This window comes from Epinephelus moara, chromosome 14 (genome assembly GCF_006386435.1).
Source record: "Epinephelus moara isolate mb chromosome 14, YSFRI_EMoa_1.0, whole genome shotgun sequence".
In the NCBI taxonomy this organism is placed as follows: Eukaryota; Metazoa; Chordata; class Actinopteri; order Perciformes; family Serranidae; genus Epinephelus; species Epinephelus moara.
Window position 1 is genome coordinate 7,967,713 of NC_065519.1, and position 12,187 is coordinate 7,979,899.

The 12,187-nt window shown below is 41.5% G+C and overlaps 1 protein-coding gene across 1 annotated transcript in view; it reads right to left on the reverse strand.

Moving 5' to 3' along the window:
* Window positions 1-579: 579 nt before the first annotated feature.
* The window catches only part of zfyve26 (zinc finger, FYVE domain containing 26), a 44,951-nt gene continuing 33,343 nt past the window's right edge, over window positions 580-12,187 (reverse strand). The window contains exons 37-43 of the mRNA XM_050062888.1: window positions 10,620-10,700; window positions 10,383-10,510; window positions 10,027-10,201; window positions 8,788-8,847; window positions 7,143-7,325; window positions 5,429-5,479; window positions 580-5,065 (exon numbers count right to left, since the gene is read on the reverse strand). Coding sequence (XP_049918845.1) covers window positions 4,856-5,065; window positions 5,429-5,479; window positions 7,143-7,325; window positions 8,788-8,847; window positions 10,027-10,201; window positions 10,383-10,510; window positions 10,620-10,700 — 888 coding nt within the window. The 3' untranslated portion in view covers window positions 580-4,855. The remainder of the gene's footprint in view (window positions 5,066-5,428; window positions 5,480-7,142; window positions 7,326-8,787; window positions 8,848-10,026; window positions 10,202-10,382; window positions 10,511-10,619; window positions 10,701-12,187) is intronic.

Here is a 12,187-nt window from a genome sequence, read left to right on the forward strand (position 1 = left end):
GATAGTCGTGTTAAATGTTGGCAGCACCTGATGTGACGGACACAGAAAGCTAGCTTGCTAGCAAATGTTGAGTACCTTGCTAGTAAATACCGCAAAATAAATGTTTTTAAACTTTTATTGGTACGCTGTACATTGTCTTACGCTCCATGTCTGTCTCCTGACTGGGGCAATGTCTATTTGTCATGGCCAATATCAGACAATATCAGCTGGTTAAACACTGCAACAATTACTATCGCCTCCACATAATTTTGCTATTGGTTAAGGCGGCAACTTCTCCACTCCAAGTTCGACAAAGTTGACCTCCCCACGATGTGAAGATGCGAAATGGTTTTTCCACCAGAGGCAAATATTTTATTTGCCCCTCTGCTCACACTAGAGATGTACCGATACCACCTTTTCCTTCCCGATACCGATTCCGATCCCTGAACCTTAGGTATCTGCTGATACGAGTACCGATCCGATACCAGCACGTAAAATAAAAATGGATGGGATATGAATTGTTGTATGTCTCAACTCCTAAATCTCTATGTAAAATATTAAGAAATAAATACATAATAGTAGAATGAATGCCATAAAACTTTTTTTATTATCATTATCAAGTGTTGACACAGATCAAGACACAGGTTAAAGTGCAGCCACACAATTTGGTAAAAAAGACATTTTAAAGGCTACAGTAGAATGCTTTTTAGACTCCGCTCCATTTCCATTTGGTTTGCCTGTAGTGTGCGTATGCCTAATGACACATACGCACACTACAGGCAAACCATTGCATGAGGCATTACGTGGTATCGGATTGGTCATAGGCTGTACTCGCCGATACCTGATACCGCATTTTAGGCAGTATCGGAGGTATTTCCGATACTGGTATTGTTATCGGTACAACTCTAGCTCACACTGAATACAAGTAAACAGGAGTTGAATATTCCCCAGTGTCAGTTTTGCTCATGTGTGACTGTACTCTAAATCAAGAGTGGTATCATTCTTCTCATTTAGCTAACTAACGTCAAGAAAGCAAAAAAGTGTATTTCCCCAAGTGTCAAACTTTTCCTTTCATTTCAAGACACTTGGCAGCATTAAGCTCAATAACCCATATTTTTGTATATTACATTTTTATTTATCATTTCATTTTATTTTACAGGGGGATGGAGAAAACAATTACATTTCAAAATCATTTTACCATTTTTACCAAAAGAAGTTTATTTCTTTTAAACTCACTAAGTATAAAGTGCGGCAGTGATGAGACAACAGTCCAAGTTAAGGAGGATTAGAGTGCAAGAATGTCTACACTGGCTTCTTTTTCATCTCTTGCCGATCAACACTCACTATCACAGGAAGATCCGTCAGTCTCAGTCGTCAGACTAGTGCAGCAGAGCGAAGTGAGACAAAGGGACAACACAGTGTCTCCCCTAAATAAAGATGACCTTGACGACGTAATCAGAGTCTTTAAAAGGCAGCTTCTGCAGCACGGGTGATTGTCATGTAAATGAATGTGGTGATGATACATTTGCACTGTTATCATGTGGCCAGGGTGCAGGTTTGTGGGAAAAATAATAGACCAAAAAAAACAACAACAACAACAACAAAAAAATCGAACATCACAAGACAACCATATGGCAAAAGTTAAATCCCTTTTTTGACATTATTTGACTGATTATCAACATAAGTTAATGATGTGGATTTATATAGTTCAGACAGATATGGGTCAAGTCTCCCATGAGAACAGAGTGAAAAGCATGATGAAAATTAGCGATGCTCAACAGGAGACACAAGATGTGGCTAGAAACTAGCCATCCAGAGACAAAACTCATGACTATTAGAGTTGAAATTCTGGATAATGACCTAAACTTGATCCATAACATAATCTGTAAGTGGGTCCCTTTTTGTATCCAACCTAAATTTTACTTGTAAATCTCTCTTAAATGCCCTAAAATGCTTCAAATTCTGTGTGACATTAATTTCCCTTACCAAAAGGGAACATACTCTGAATGCTGGCCATAAAATGTGCTATACAATATCAGTAAAACAGGTAAACAGCTTCATCGGGATTACAAAAACAAGACTTGACATTTTTCAGTTTCTTCAAGGATTGAACATGTACCGTTCTTGGCATCTCATTGCATTTACATTTAAATTCACACACAGAAACAATAAGGACATAAAATGAAAGTAAATGTCAGAGGCCTTCCAGTCAGTTTAAGATATTTTCCCTTTTGGTTGAGGTAGGAGATTAATCTTCGTCAGATACTGAGTTATAGATATGTTTATATTGTGTAAGAACGACTGGATCGGTTTACGTTGCAGTTAGCGATTTTGTTATGTAATAGTTGTGGTCGCTCCAGAGTAGTAACATTGTTCCCTCTCAAATAGTGCAGAGATGAGAGATAACAGCAAAATATTTCCGGAATGGAAATAAAGCACGGCGGTGATTTGTTAGGTTTACAGACAGGAAGGCTGCACAAACATAAAGAGAAAGACAACCTCAGGATTTCTGGATGTTGCCACTGAAATAGAGACTCAACAACAGGCTGAAAAACTGTGTTTCAGAGCTCGCTCTGATTAAAAGCTTCTTGTCCGTTTCACCGAACACACCCATTAACACAGACAGGTGTGGTTGGAAGTGAGCGTCAAACAGTTATGTAACAGAGTCCTGGAGTAAAGATACACATCAGCACAGCTAGGTGAGAATTTTAGGGGATTTTCTGGATTTTTTGAAGTGGGGTTGTTTAAGCTACTTACCCGTAATCAGTGTATTACCTACAGTAGATTGCAGTGGGCACACCCCCAGTTTGGAGAAGCAGGCAGGATTGCTGCCATAGAGGCAAAAAGTCATGCACTGCTGTGGACTGAGGGCAGCAGCAAATGTATTTTAGATTTAAAATAATCTATATCAGTTTAAGTGTATGCTGTATTTAAAACATTTTCACTCTTTGACCTTGCCGTCAAACAGCCCTTTCAGACAGGGAGCTGTGGCCGTTATCTATGCTATGACTCCATTGACAAAAACAGTAATCTTTGCTCACAGAACACACAACCTACTGCAGCCTCGATTGGTTCAATTGTTTGTGTTATTGTGTGACTTTTCTGTTTTAAACGGTTAGTTCAGATTCACCAAAGTCACACAACAACACAAACAAACTAAATAATCGAGGCAGCGATAGACCAGCAGCTCCCGTGTTCTGCGGGTAATGATGTCAGGAAACTTTATTGGCCATTTTTGACAAACTGTGACACAGTTTGAAAGTCCAGTTCACGTGCTATCCCCTTGACTAAAAGTACCACAAGGTACTGATCTCTCACTATTTTACCTGTAATTAGTTGCTATTTAGTGAGCTGTTAGCTGCTATCCACTGTGCTCCGACAGGGTAGGAGCTTGATAGGCGTGTGCTCATTCGGCGATTACTGCTGGTAACACTATCCCACACTGCTGTGTAAACACGGTGGCTCAAAATTAAGCTGCTTACTAGTCAAAGCGACCCAGGGAGACACCAGAGGTCGGGCACAATGTTTACGCAGCAACGCCAGCTTGGGTTGGCACGGTGTAACCAGCTGTAATCGCCGAATGTGTGCTAGCTATCCTCTAACTTCCACCTGACCATAGTGGTAGGCAATACAGAGCAGCGGCAACTAGGCAACTTGTGGCATGAATACCTTATTAGCTTTGTTGGGCTATAGCATAGTGCTAGTGCTACTACTTAACTGAGGAGCAACAAAATTAACCGTTAGACTGACATATGTAACCAGTAAAATATTCTTGGAGGTTAACCGAGTAACTCAGGGATGCACAATATTGGAATTTTTGCCGATATCCGATGTGGCGATATATAATAATTTATTTGGCCAATAACCGATACCAATATTAATATATCCACTTTTTTCACAAGTGAACTGTAGTGATCATCAAGTCTCTTCTGTAGTGGAACTAACATCCTATAATGCATACATACTCTTGTCATGATAGAGACATGAAATACAATACTTTTCAGTGTATGTAATATTAATTCATTGTGCAAAATAAGAAAAAGCATGCTGGCCGGTTCATTTTAAAGCTGACATTGTCTGATGCCAATGACGTGCCGATATTATCGTGCATCCCTTGAGTAAACTGTTAACCGTTGACATCCCTATCTATGGGGTAAAGTTACTCATTTTGTCATAGGAGTCTGGTGGCTTTAAAGAAAACAAATACAAGTTTGACTTTCAGTTCAGTTCCCCATCAGGAAGAGCTGTCTGACAGCAAGGTAAAGCAGTGAAAATATTCTAAATATTGCATAGAATTAAACTGTTATTGATATTTTTAGGTGGCTAAAATATGTTTTGCTGCTGCCCATGTCCACAGCAGGACATTGCTTAGGCTCTGTGGTGGCACTGTGCCTGTTTCTCCAGACTGGGAGCATGCCGACCGCCACCTACTGTAGTAATAGACTGACTATGGATAAGTACCTCATACAACCCCACTTCAAAATATCATAACTATCCATCTGAACTTGGAAGTCTGCAAAATGTAGTTCTAACGATTCAAAGCTCAGACATTAAAACCATTTTGACTCCTGGGCCTCGTATTAGCACACACTGTTGAGTGACAGCATGGGACTGTACGGCGTGAAGTGTGCTGTATTATCAATCATTACAATTATCTGAAGTTGTGGACCAAACAACATGTAACATGTGCAACAGCTGTTCTCCTGTTACACACAATAATGCAGTCATAATTACGTGCAACCTTTCAAATCATTTCCCACGCACTCCCAGTTCTGTGTTACGTTAGAATCCCTGGATCCTTTTAATCACGCTTCATTTGCGGCTCGTTTGTTTTCAAGTGCTGTACGTGTGATACCTTGTTATGCCGACTGCACCTTTACCTGGCATTAGGTCGGCCCTGCCGCTGCTGAGATGACTTGTGGTGTTCAGTGAGCCACTGGCTGCAGATATTCTGCATCACTGAGTCCTGTGCTCCCTCGGCGGCCTGAAGGACATCCTGGACCAACGGGCCCGCTCGGCTCGGCTCCAGCTTCACCGCCAGCAGGTACGCTGGTCGCAGTTTGCTGCACAGCAGGTAGGCTTTGATCTGCAGACAGAGGGATGATGTCATTAGAGTTAGAGGATGAGATCACTTTCTGAGTGTCTATAAACACAAATTTCAGACGTGAAGAGGATCATTTTGCTGGTTTGACCTTCCTGGACATTTTAGTGCATGGGGTGCTAATAAAATATAAAAAAATAGGAAAACAAAATAATATCATTGATTAGAGGGGAAAATTAGGAAGCCGAGTGAAGGATGACTTCCACAAGAAGAATAGCCAGCACTCCACAAAGTGACCTGAGAGCAGGGTAACTGTGATTTCTATGTTTATAAAAAAGCAGCCTCAGGGAAGAAAAGCATTGATAGTGACAGGCAGAGGAGAATATAATGCCATGCAGTCAGTGTTACCTTGCTTTCTGTGCTCTTGGCCTCCAGAATGAGACTTTCCAGCTCCTTGGCCTAAATCAGATAAAGGACAACAAAAGTCACAGGCATGATTTCTTATTATCATACACTCAAGGGTGAATTCACAAAGGATGGAATGCAGCCGCTGATTGGACAATGAATTGTGCATAGCTTGAAACCGCTATCTGCCCCGTCTCAGGGTCTGATTCACGAAAGATACTGCAGCGCAAACACGCTCATTAAATTTTGCTGCTGAATGCAGCTTGCCATTTGTTGCAATTACCATTGTGGCAACGTATAAATGATACAGAGACAGAAAGAACACTGAAATGTTAGGACTGTGAGCTCAAAACAGTCCTCCAAACTTCAGGCAAGGAAATTAAACGTGACAAAGAGAAACCCTCTTTAGGATTTAAAGGTCTAAGTGTAGGATTTAATGGCATCTAGCAGTCAAGTTGCAGGTCTGAAACTTCTCCCATGTGCTGAGTGTCTAGAAGAACTACGGTGGCCGACGCAAAAATGTGAAAAACAGAGTGTTTGTTTTGTCCGTTCTGGGCTACTGTAGAAAAAACATGGCTGACTCTGTGGAAGAGGACCTGCTCCATATGTTAATATAGGAGAGCTATATTTTAAAGCTCATTTTAATTCATTAACCAAAGCTACATTTATCATTTACGCAATACAGCTAAGGTACGACATCTACGGAGCCAGCGAGATGCTGAGAAGCTCGTTCATGCTTTTGTTTCCAGTCGACACTGTCCTACCTAAAACTGCCATTGCAAAATTAAAGACCATTCAGAATGCAGCTGCCAGGGTTTTAACAAAATCTAAAAAGAGAGATCATACAGTATCAATTAGGTTACTTGCGTAACCCCTGTTCTCTGAGTAGCATGAGTGAGCGTCTAACCTCGTTCCCGATGTGAGACATGAAACAAATGCTATGAAAGAGAACTCCCTTTATACGTAACCTACACAGGCACCCAGTATCTTTAACAATGGATTTTAAAGCCTTTCTATTGGTTTTTAAGGCTCTAAATGGCCTCATCCCTTCTTATATCATAGACCCTCTATCACCTTATGACCCTCCACAAAGCCTGAGATCCTCCACAGCTGCTCTTTCAACAGTACCTAATGTCACTACAAAAACCTCTGGGGGTGCTTCTTTTAGCTACTACGCCCCAAAAATATGGAGCAAATAAGGTAATCCAACCCCAGTTGTTATTTTCAGATGATGATACACTAATGAAAACATAGCTATGAGTATTATGTACCATTTCTGCCAATAGATGCCCCTAAATTCAAAACAGTGGACCTTTAATATCCCAGTCTGCTGCCATGATCACAGTAAAGTCTGAGCAGGACATCCTTATAAATGGGCTTCAGTTACTACCTACTGTCTGAGGATGCTCATAATTTCACTGTTACTGCGTGTGGCTGTTAGCGCTGATCTTTCTGAAATTAACGTTTTTTGCAATGAGACTTATTTGTATACAAAAGGGGAATTTTGTGCCACATGTATTCACATAACTAAATTTAAATATTTGCAAATAGGTCAGGAGCACAGAGATGCCATTTGCTTGGCAACGCAGTTAGGGCTTTGAGAACTACACAGTTTCTTTCAGTCTTATTTGTGCAGGTTGAGCAATTGCAAAAGCCGTGCAATCCTTTTGTGAATTTTCTCCTTGAACCTCATCCTCTTTTGTTTTCTGTCACTCACATCAGCTGGTCCCTTATCTGCAATGGAGACGCAGCTGAGGATGAGAGCGTCGCAGTCGTTTTTGGTGGCGGTGCCCGATTCACCGACACATTTGAGCAGCTGCCGTACAGCTCCATACTGCCTCTGTCGAACGAGCCTCTGGCCGGCCCGCACGTAGACCGCCTGAGCCTCCAGCTGGAAGTCCTGAGGCAGGAAGACAAGGAGACAGAGAAGACAACACTTAAACTTTTAAATGGAAAACCACTGACAAGTAAACATGTTAAATTTTACTTGACTATCTTCAATGTGTCAGATTTTATTTGTTGCTGTATTTTTTGTACAGTAAGTTAATCAGTTAATAAAGCTTACTCTTTATGCTTTCGTCTCTCTAAACCAAGATTATAAAACTAAATTCTTCTGCTGTTACAGCTTGACAGGTGATATGTCTTTGAACTGCTTTATCTGTTGTGAGGATGTGTCAAAACAGATCTGAATGATTTGCATAAACCGTTGCGAGAAATTTTGTCCTTGGGCGAAGAGGAACTGTTGTGTAAAGGAAACATGGTGGCTTATGCAATATGTCAGCAGAGGTATGCACTCTTAAAGCTCCTAAAAGGAACTTTCATTTTGAGTTGATTTTGGCGTCCCTGTGGACAAAAGCGATAGTGTTTTGCCGGAATGGAGCCTACATTTCCCATGAGCTCTAGCGCGTATTGTCGTAAAGACGCTTACCTGGCTCGCGCATGTGTTTGTTTTGGGGATGAATGAAACAACAAGACGGGAAAACTTTGCCCCCGCTCCTGTCGGGGATCCCAGCTCACCTCTGCCGCGCCCCAGCTCCACCTCTTCGGCGTAAGCGCCACTGCCGCCGGGGTAAACGCAGCAGTCGGCTGGTAAGGCTGAAGGCCTGTTTGGCGACCACTTCCACGGCTTCTTGGACTGAGTATGGAGCGGTGCCTCGCCTCTTTATTTCTTGGCACTCGCTGGACCCTGTCGACACCTGGCTGGTACCTGTCGTCGGCCCGGATGAGGTGTTCCAGCCCCGCGGCCCCTGCTCTCCTCATCCCCGCTGGCGCGGGGTTAATCTGCGCAACCTGCAGCCTCTGTTTGGTGTTTGTCCCCGGACAGCTAACGCCGTGGACCCGCCGGCTCCTGCCAGGATTGGGCTGGTAAATGCTAGATCGCTAGCGAACAAAACGTTTATCCTGAAGGATTTCCTGACTTCCCGAGGATTGGATTTTCTCTGTGTGACTGAGACGTGGCTGACTGTTGGTGAGTCCAGTGCTTTCACAGAACTTTTACCTGATGATTGCTGCTACAGTATTTTAACTGCCCGCGGACGTCGGGTCGAGGAGGAGGAATAGCGACTATTTATAAGAGTCACTATAAATGTAAGCAGCTAAGTAAGATGACGTGTGCCGTCTGAGTGCCGTAAATCGTTTCGTCCTGGAAGCGACCTGCGGCAGACCCGGACACAGTTTCCTAAAGGTATGGATATACACTATATAGAAATAGCTTATCTTCACACCGATGGTCTCATTTGCTGTTGTAGGTCACGCACAGACATCAGCAGAAACGAGAGACTTTTGCATATCCAGTTAAAAGTTCCTTGTAGCGGCTTTAAATTATACAGGAGAACACATATTTGACCTCATACATAACATACCTGTATGACTCTATATGCAATGCCAAATCCCTCTTCTATGTTTTTGCCTCCGAGCATCACCTGCAGAAATACACATTAAAGACATGTTACAGGTTTTATAACAAACATTAGACAGAATGTTCTTATAATCACAATATACATGAAACATAAACACCAATTCTAATGTGGCCTTTAAAATTTAACATTAATTATACATATGTTTTTGATAAGTTCAACTTAAACAAATAACAATTATCATGTTATCTGCTATTTTTTAATAAAGCTTTCAGGTAAAAACATCTCACTTAAAGGCCTCAAAATATATGTAAATTACATTAATTAAAATTACATTCATGTGTTCAAAGTGACTTAAACTGCATGTATTCAAACATGGTGGGAGCACGAGCTAGATATCATCCAACACTGGGACTGTATCCACTTTAAACAAGTACTTTGAGATGTACCTAACTCCCACATCTCTACTTCAAGTTTTAACAAATGAAAGTGTCAACAGTAAGGTAGTGGGCTATTTTAACAAACCTAAGACCCTATCTTTTACACTCGCTGCAAACAGTGAACAGTGCAGCGCAATAGTGACTGCTAGTTTCACACAAACACAGTTGTCATTTTTATGACCCATGTTGTCAAAGTACCAAATGTACTCACGCCCATCTGCGCACCCATGGGTGTGTAGGTCATAAAACGAGGTGTGGTCAGGTGCATTGTTGGTGTATTGCTTTTTTGAGGCAGCACACAGCAGTTGATCAGTTGACAAACAAAAACCTGGTCTAAAGTCAAACTGACACTAATTTTATGCTGTTTAAGGGGTGCATCAGAGAGTAAGACATACGAACATAGGCGGGCCAACAACACGTGTACACTCTGATTATACACACAGGGATGCACGGTTGGGTTGCCGGTAGGTTAAGTAATATGTCATTAATGAAAAAATATTGAATACATTCTCTAAAATGTGAACATAGCAGAGATCAGAGCAGAGCTGCAGTCTGACTCCCCATTAAGAGAGACACTGTGCACATTTACACACGAGAAACCGCGCAACTTCATTGATTATTTTTAAAGCTAAAAGTTAAGTTCTGCGCCTCACTTTACGCTACCAAAGTGGAGCTGGACACGCCCTAAACACACTTGTGCCATGCACTTTAGACCATCGGCTATAGATCTTTTAAATGGGACCCTTTGTGGATTATAGATTTTTAAGTACAGCAAGTGCTGAGATAATGACAACAGGAACCTCACCTTGCAGGCAACCTCAATTTTCATTGGGCTTCCTCCAAACAGTGTAGGCGGTGAGCTGGATCCAGGGGACTTGGAGGAAGGTGCACTGGTTTGTGGCGCTTTGGAGGAGGTTGTGGTCTCACAGCGGTGGAGGAAACGGGTCACCTCTAACTGAAGCTCAATTGTGTTCATGTGCCTAATCAAAATAAGGCAGGAGAGGTTTTTACTTTTAAAAAACAAAAACAAAAATTCCAGTGGTAAAATAAAGCCACCAAAATTTAATTACACTTTCTCTCTGCTTAATCAGTCCTGATGAAGAGGGAAAACTGTAGATTTATCTCCACCATGTTAACTGAAATAAAGATAGATTGAATAACCTGGACACGTCACTGGATGACATCATCTTCCTGAATGAGTTGACCTGAGACCTTCTCCTCCCAGAGCCCCGGCCTTGCTGCTCCTGCAGGTATGTCCTCAAGTGCTCTTTGGCTCTGACCAACCAGCGCTGTACAAGGTCAAAGTTTAATGTCAAGAGAGGGGTCAACTTTCTCATATGAGCAGGGAGATTTTCTTTCAAGTCTTGCCAACTGCATCTCTGGAGAAAAGCGATGTACCTGTTGTTCTCCCAGCTGTAGGTACGAACTGGCTCCATGAGTGAAGAATCGGATACACGTCATGGCCGCACGCACATGATCCTGTCCAGGTACACAGCATTTCACACATTACAAACAAAGTATTATTTCATTATCTGACATCATCACCACAACATCGCTCTGATGCAAAATCATAAAATTGGGGGTCAGGACTCCTTCAAGGGGTCACAAGATAAATCCAATGGGTTATGACATAATTATTGTGGTAGGAAAAATAAAAAAACGCACCACATTTTGTATTTATTAAACTTTTCTCTCATCTTTTCCCTGCAAAATATTAAAGTTTTACCTCTTAGGGCCTCAGACATTGCTTCATATTTAAGGTTCTGGGAAGCACTGGTTTAAACTGTAATCAGTAGTCACATGGTACAGGTCTTAACCACAAGGCCTAACAGCACCTTTCAGGGCATTCATATTGTAATCTCAAGGCCTGTCTGAATGGGGAGAAAAGGACTAATGTCTTTTAAGTGTGTTAATGGTCAGGTGGCTAATGCAAATGGTAGTCCAACACTAGTTTTGAGGATATTGAGCCCCCCAGTCAGTCCGTAAATATAGTCTCAGGGTGAAGACAGCATGTTTCTCATGATAAATTATTCAATGGAATCACACTTCAACATAGTGACAACTTCCATTTCTCCAAAAAAAAAACAAAAAAACACTTACTTAAAAATACCTCTTATTTAATTCCTTCAGTCTACATAATTAAACTGGAACTTTGATCACCGCAAGGCAGTAATTATAGTTTTAAGAAACGCCTTTGACAATCCCCAGAGGGAAAATTTGTACTTCAGTCATACATCCAACGTTATGCAATTTGTTGTGCATTTCGTTCCAAGATTTTATCAAATACTTCTGCCTCGTTAATGCAGTGTATTATGTAATATATCCTGTCCTACCTGTTGTTACTGTTGTCATTTAATGTTCCAGGCATATTTTGACAGCAAGTAGACTAGTGCCTCCTCTAGGCAATTTGGTGTCAGTAATCCATCAGTGCATCAAGTTTCACCATAGAATACTGCAGTAATATCAGTTATGTGTAGGTAGTGTAGTAGATTTACGAGTTTATATTTTATAGAATTAATTTTAAAGCAGCTACAAAACTTTTTATACTTTAGCTGCTATTCCACACTACATAGTTTAAGCCCTGATTTTCCACTCGCTGACAGTTTTTGGAGCTCCCTGTCCTGAAAAAAAGCAACAAATCAGAGGCAAATTGGCTCCATGCTCGAAAATTCAGTAATCAAACTCTATGTGTGAATTGACCCTTCGCTAAGCCCCGTCCCTTTGTGACATGAATTGACCCTTCGCTAAGCCCCGTCCCTTTGTGACAGTCCGACAAGCTGTCGGATTAAGCATGAGAAATGAAAGAGTGATTCCAGAGAGAAGCAGACAGAGGGGTCTACAGTCTGTGTTTGAAGGATATATCCAGGATGTCAAACTGACTCAGCAGCAACAACAGGTTAAAAAGACAAAGATAGTTAGAAGCTAAAGCCGAACTATAGGCTACAGATCACAGTGTAAAAGTGAAC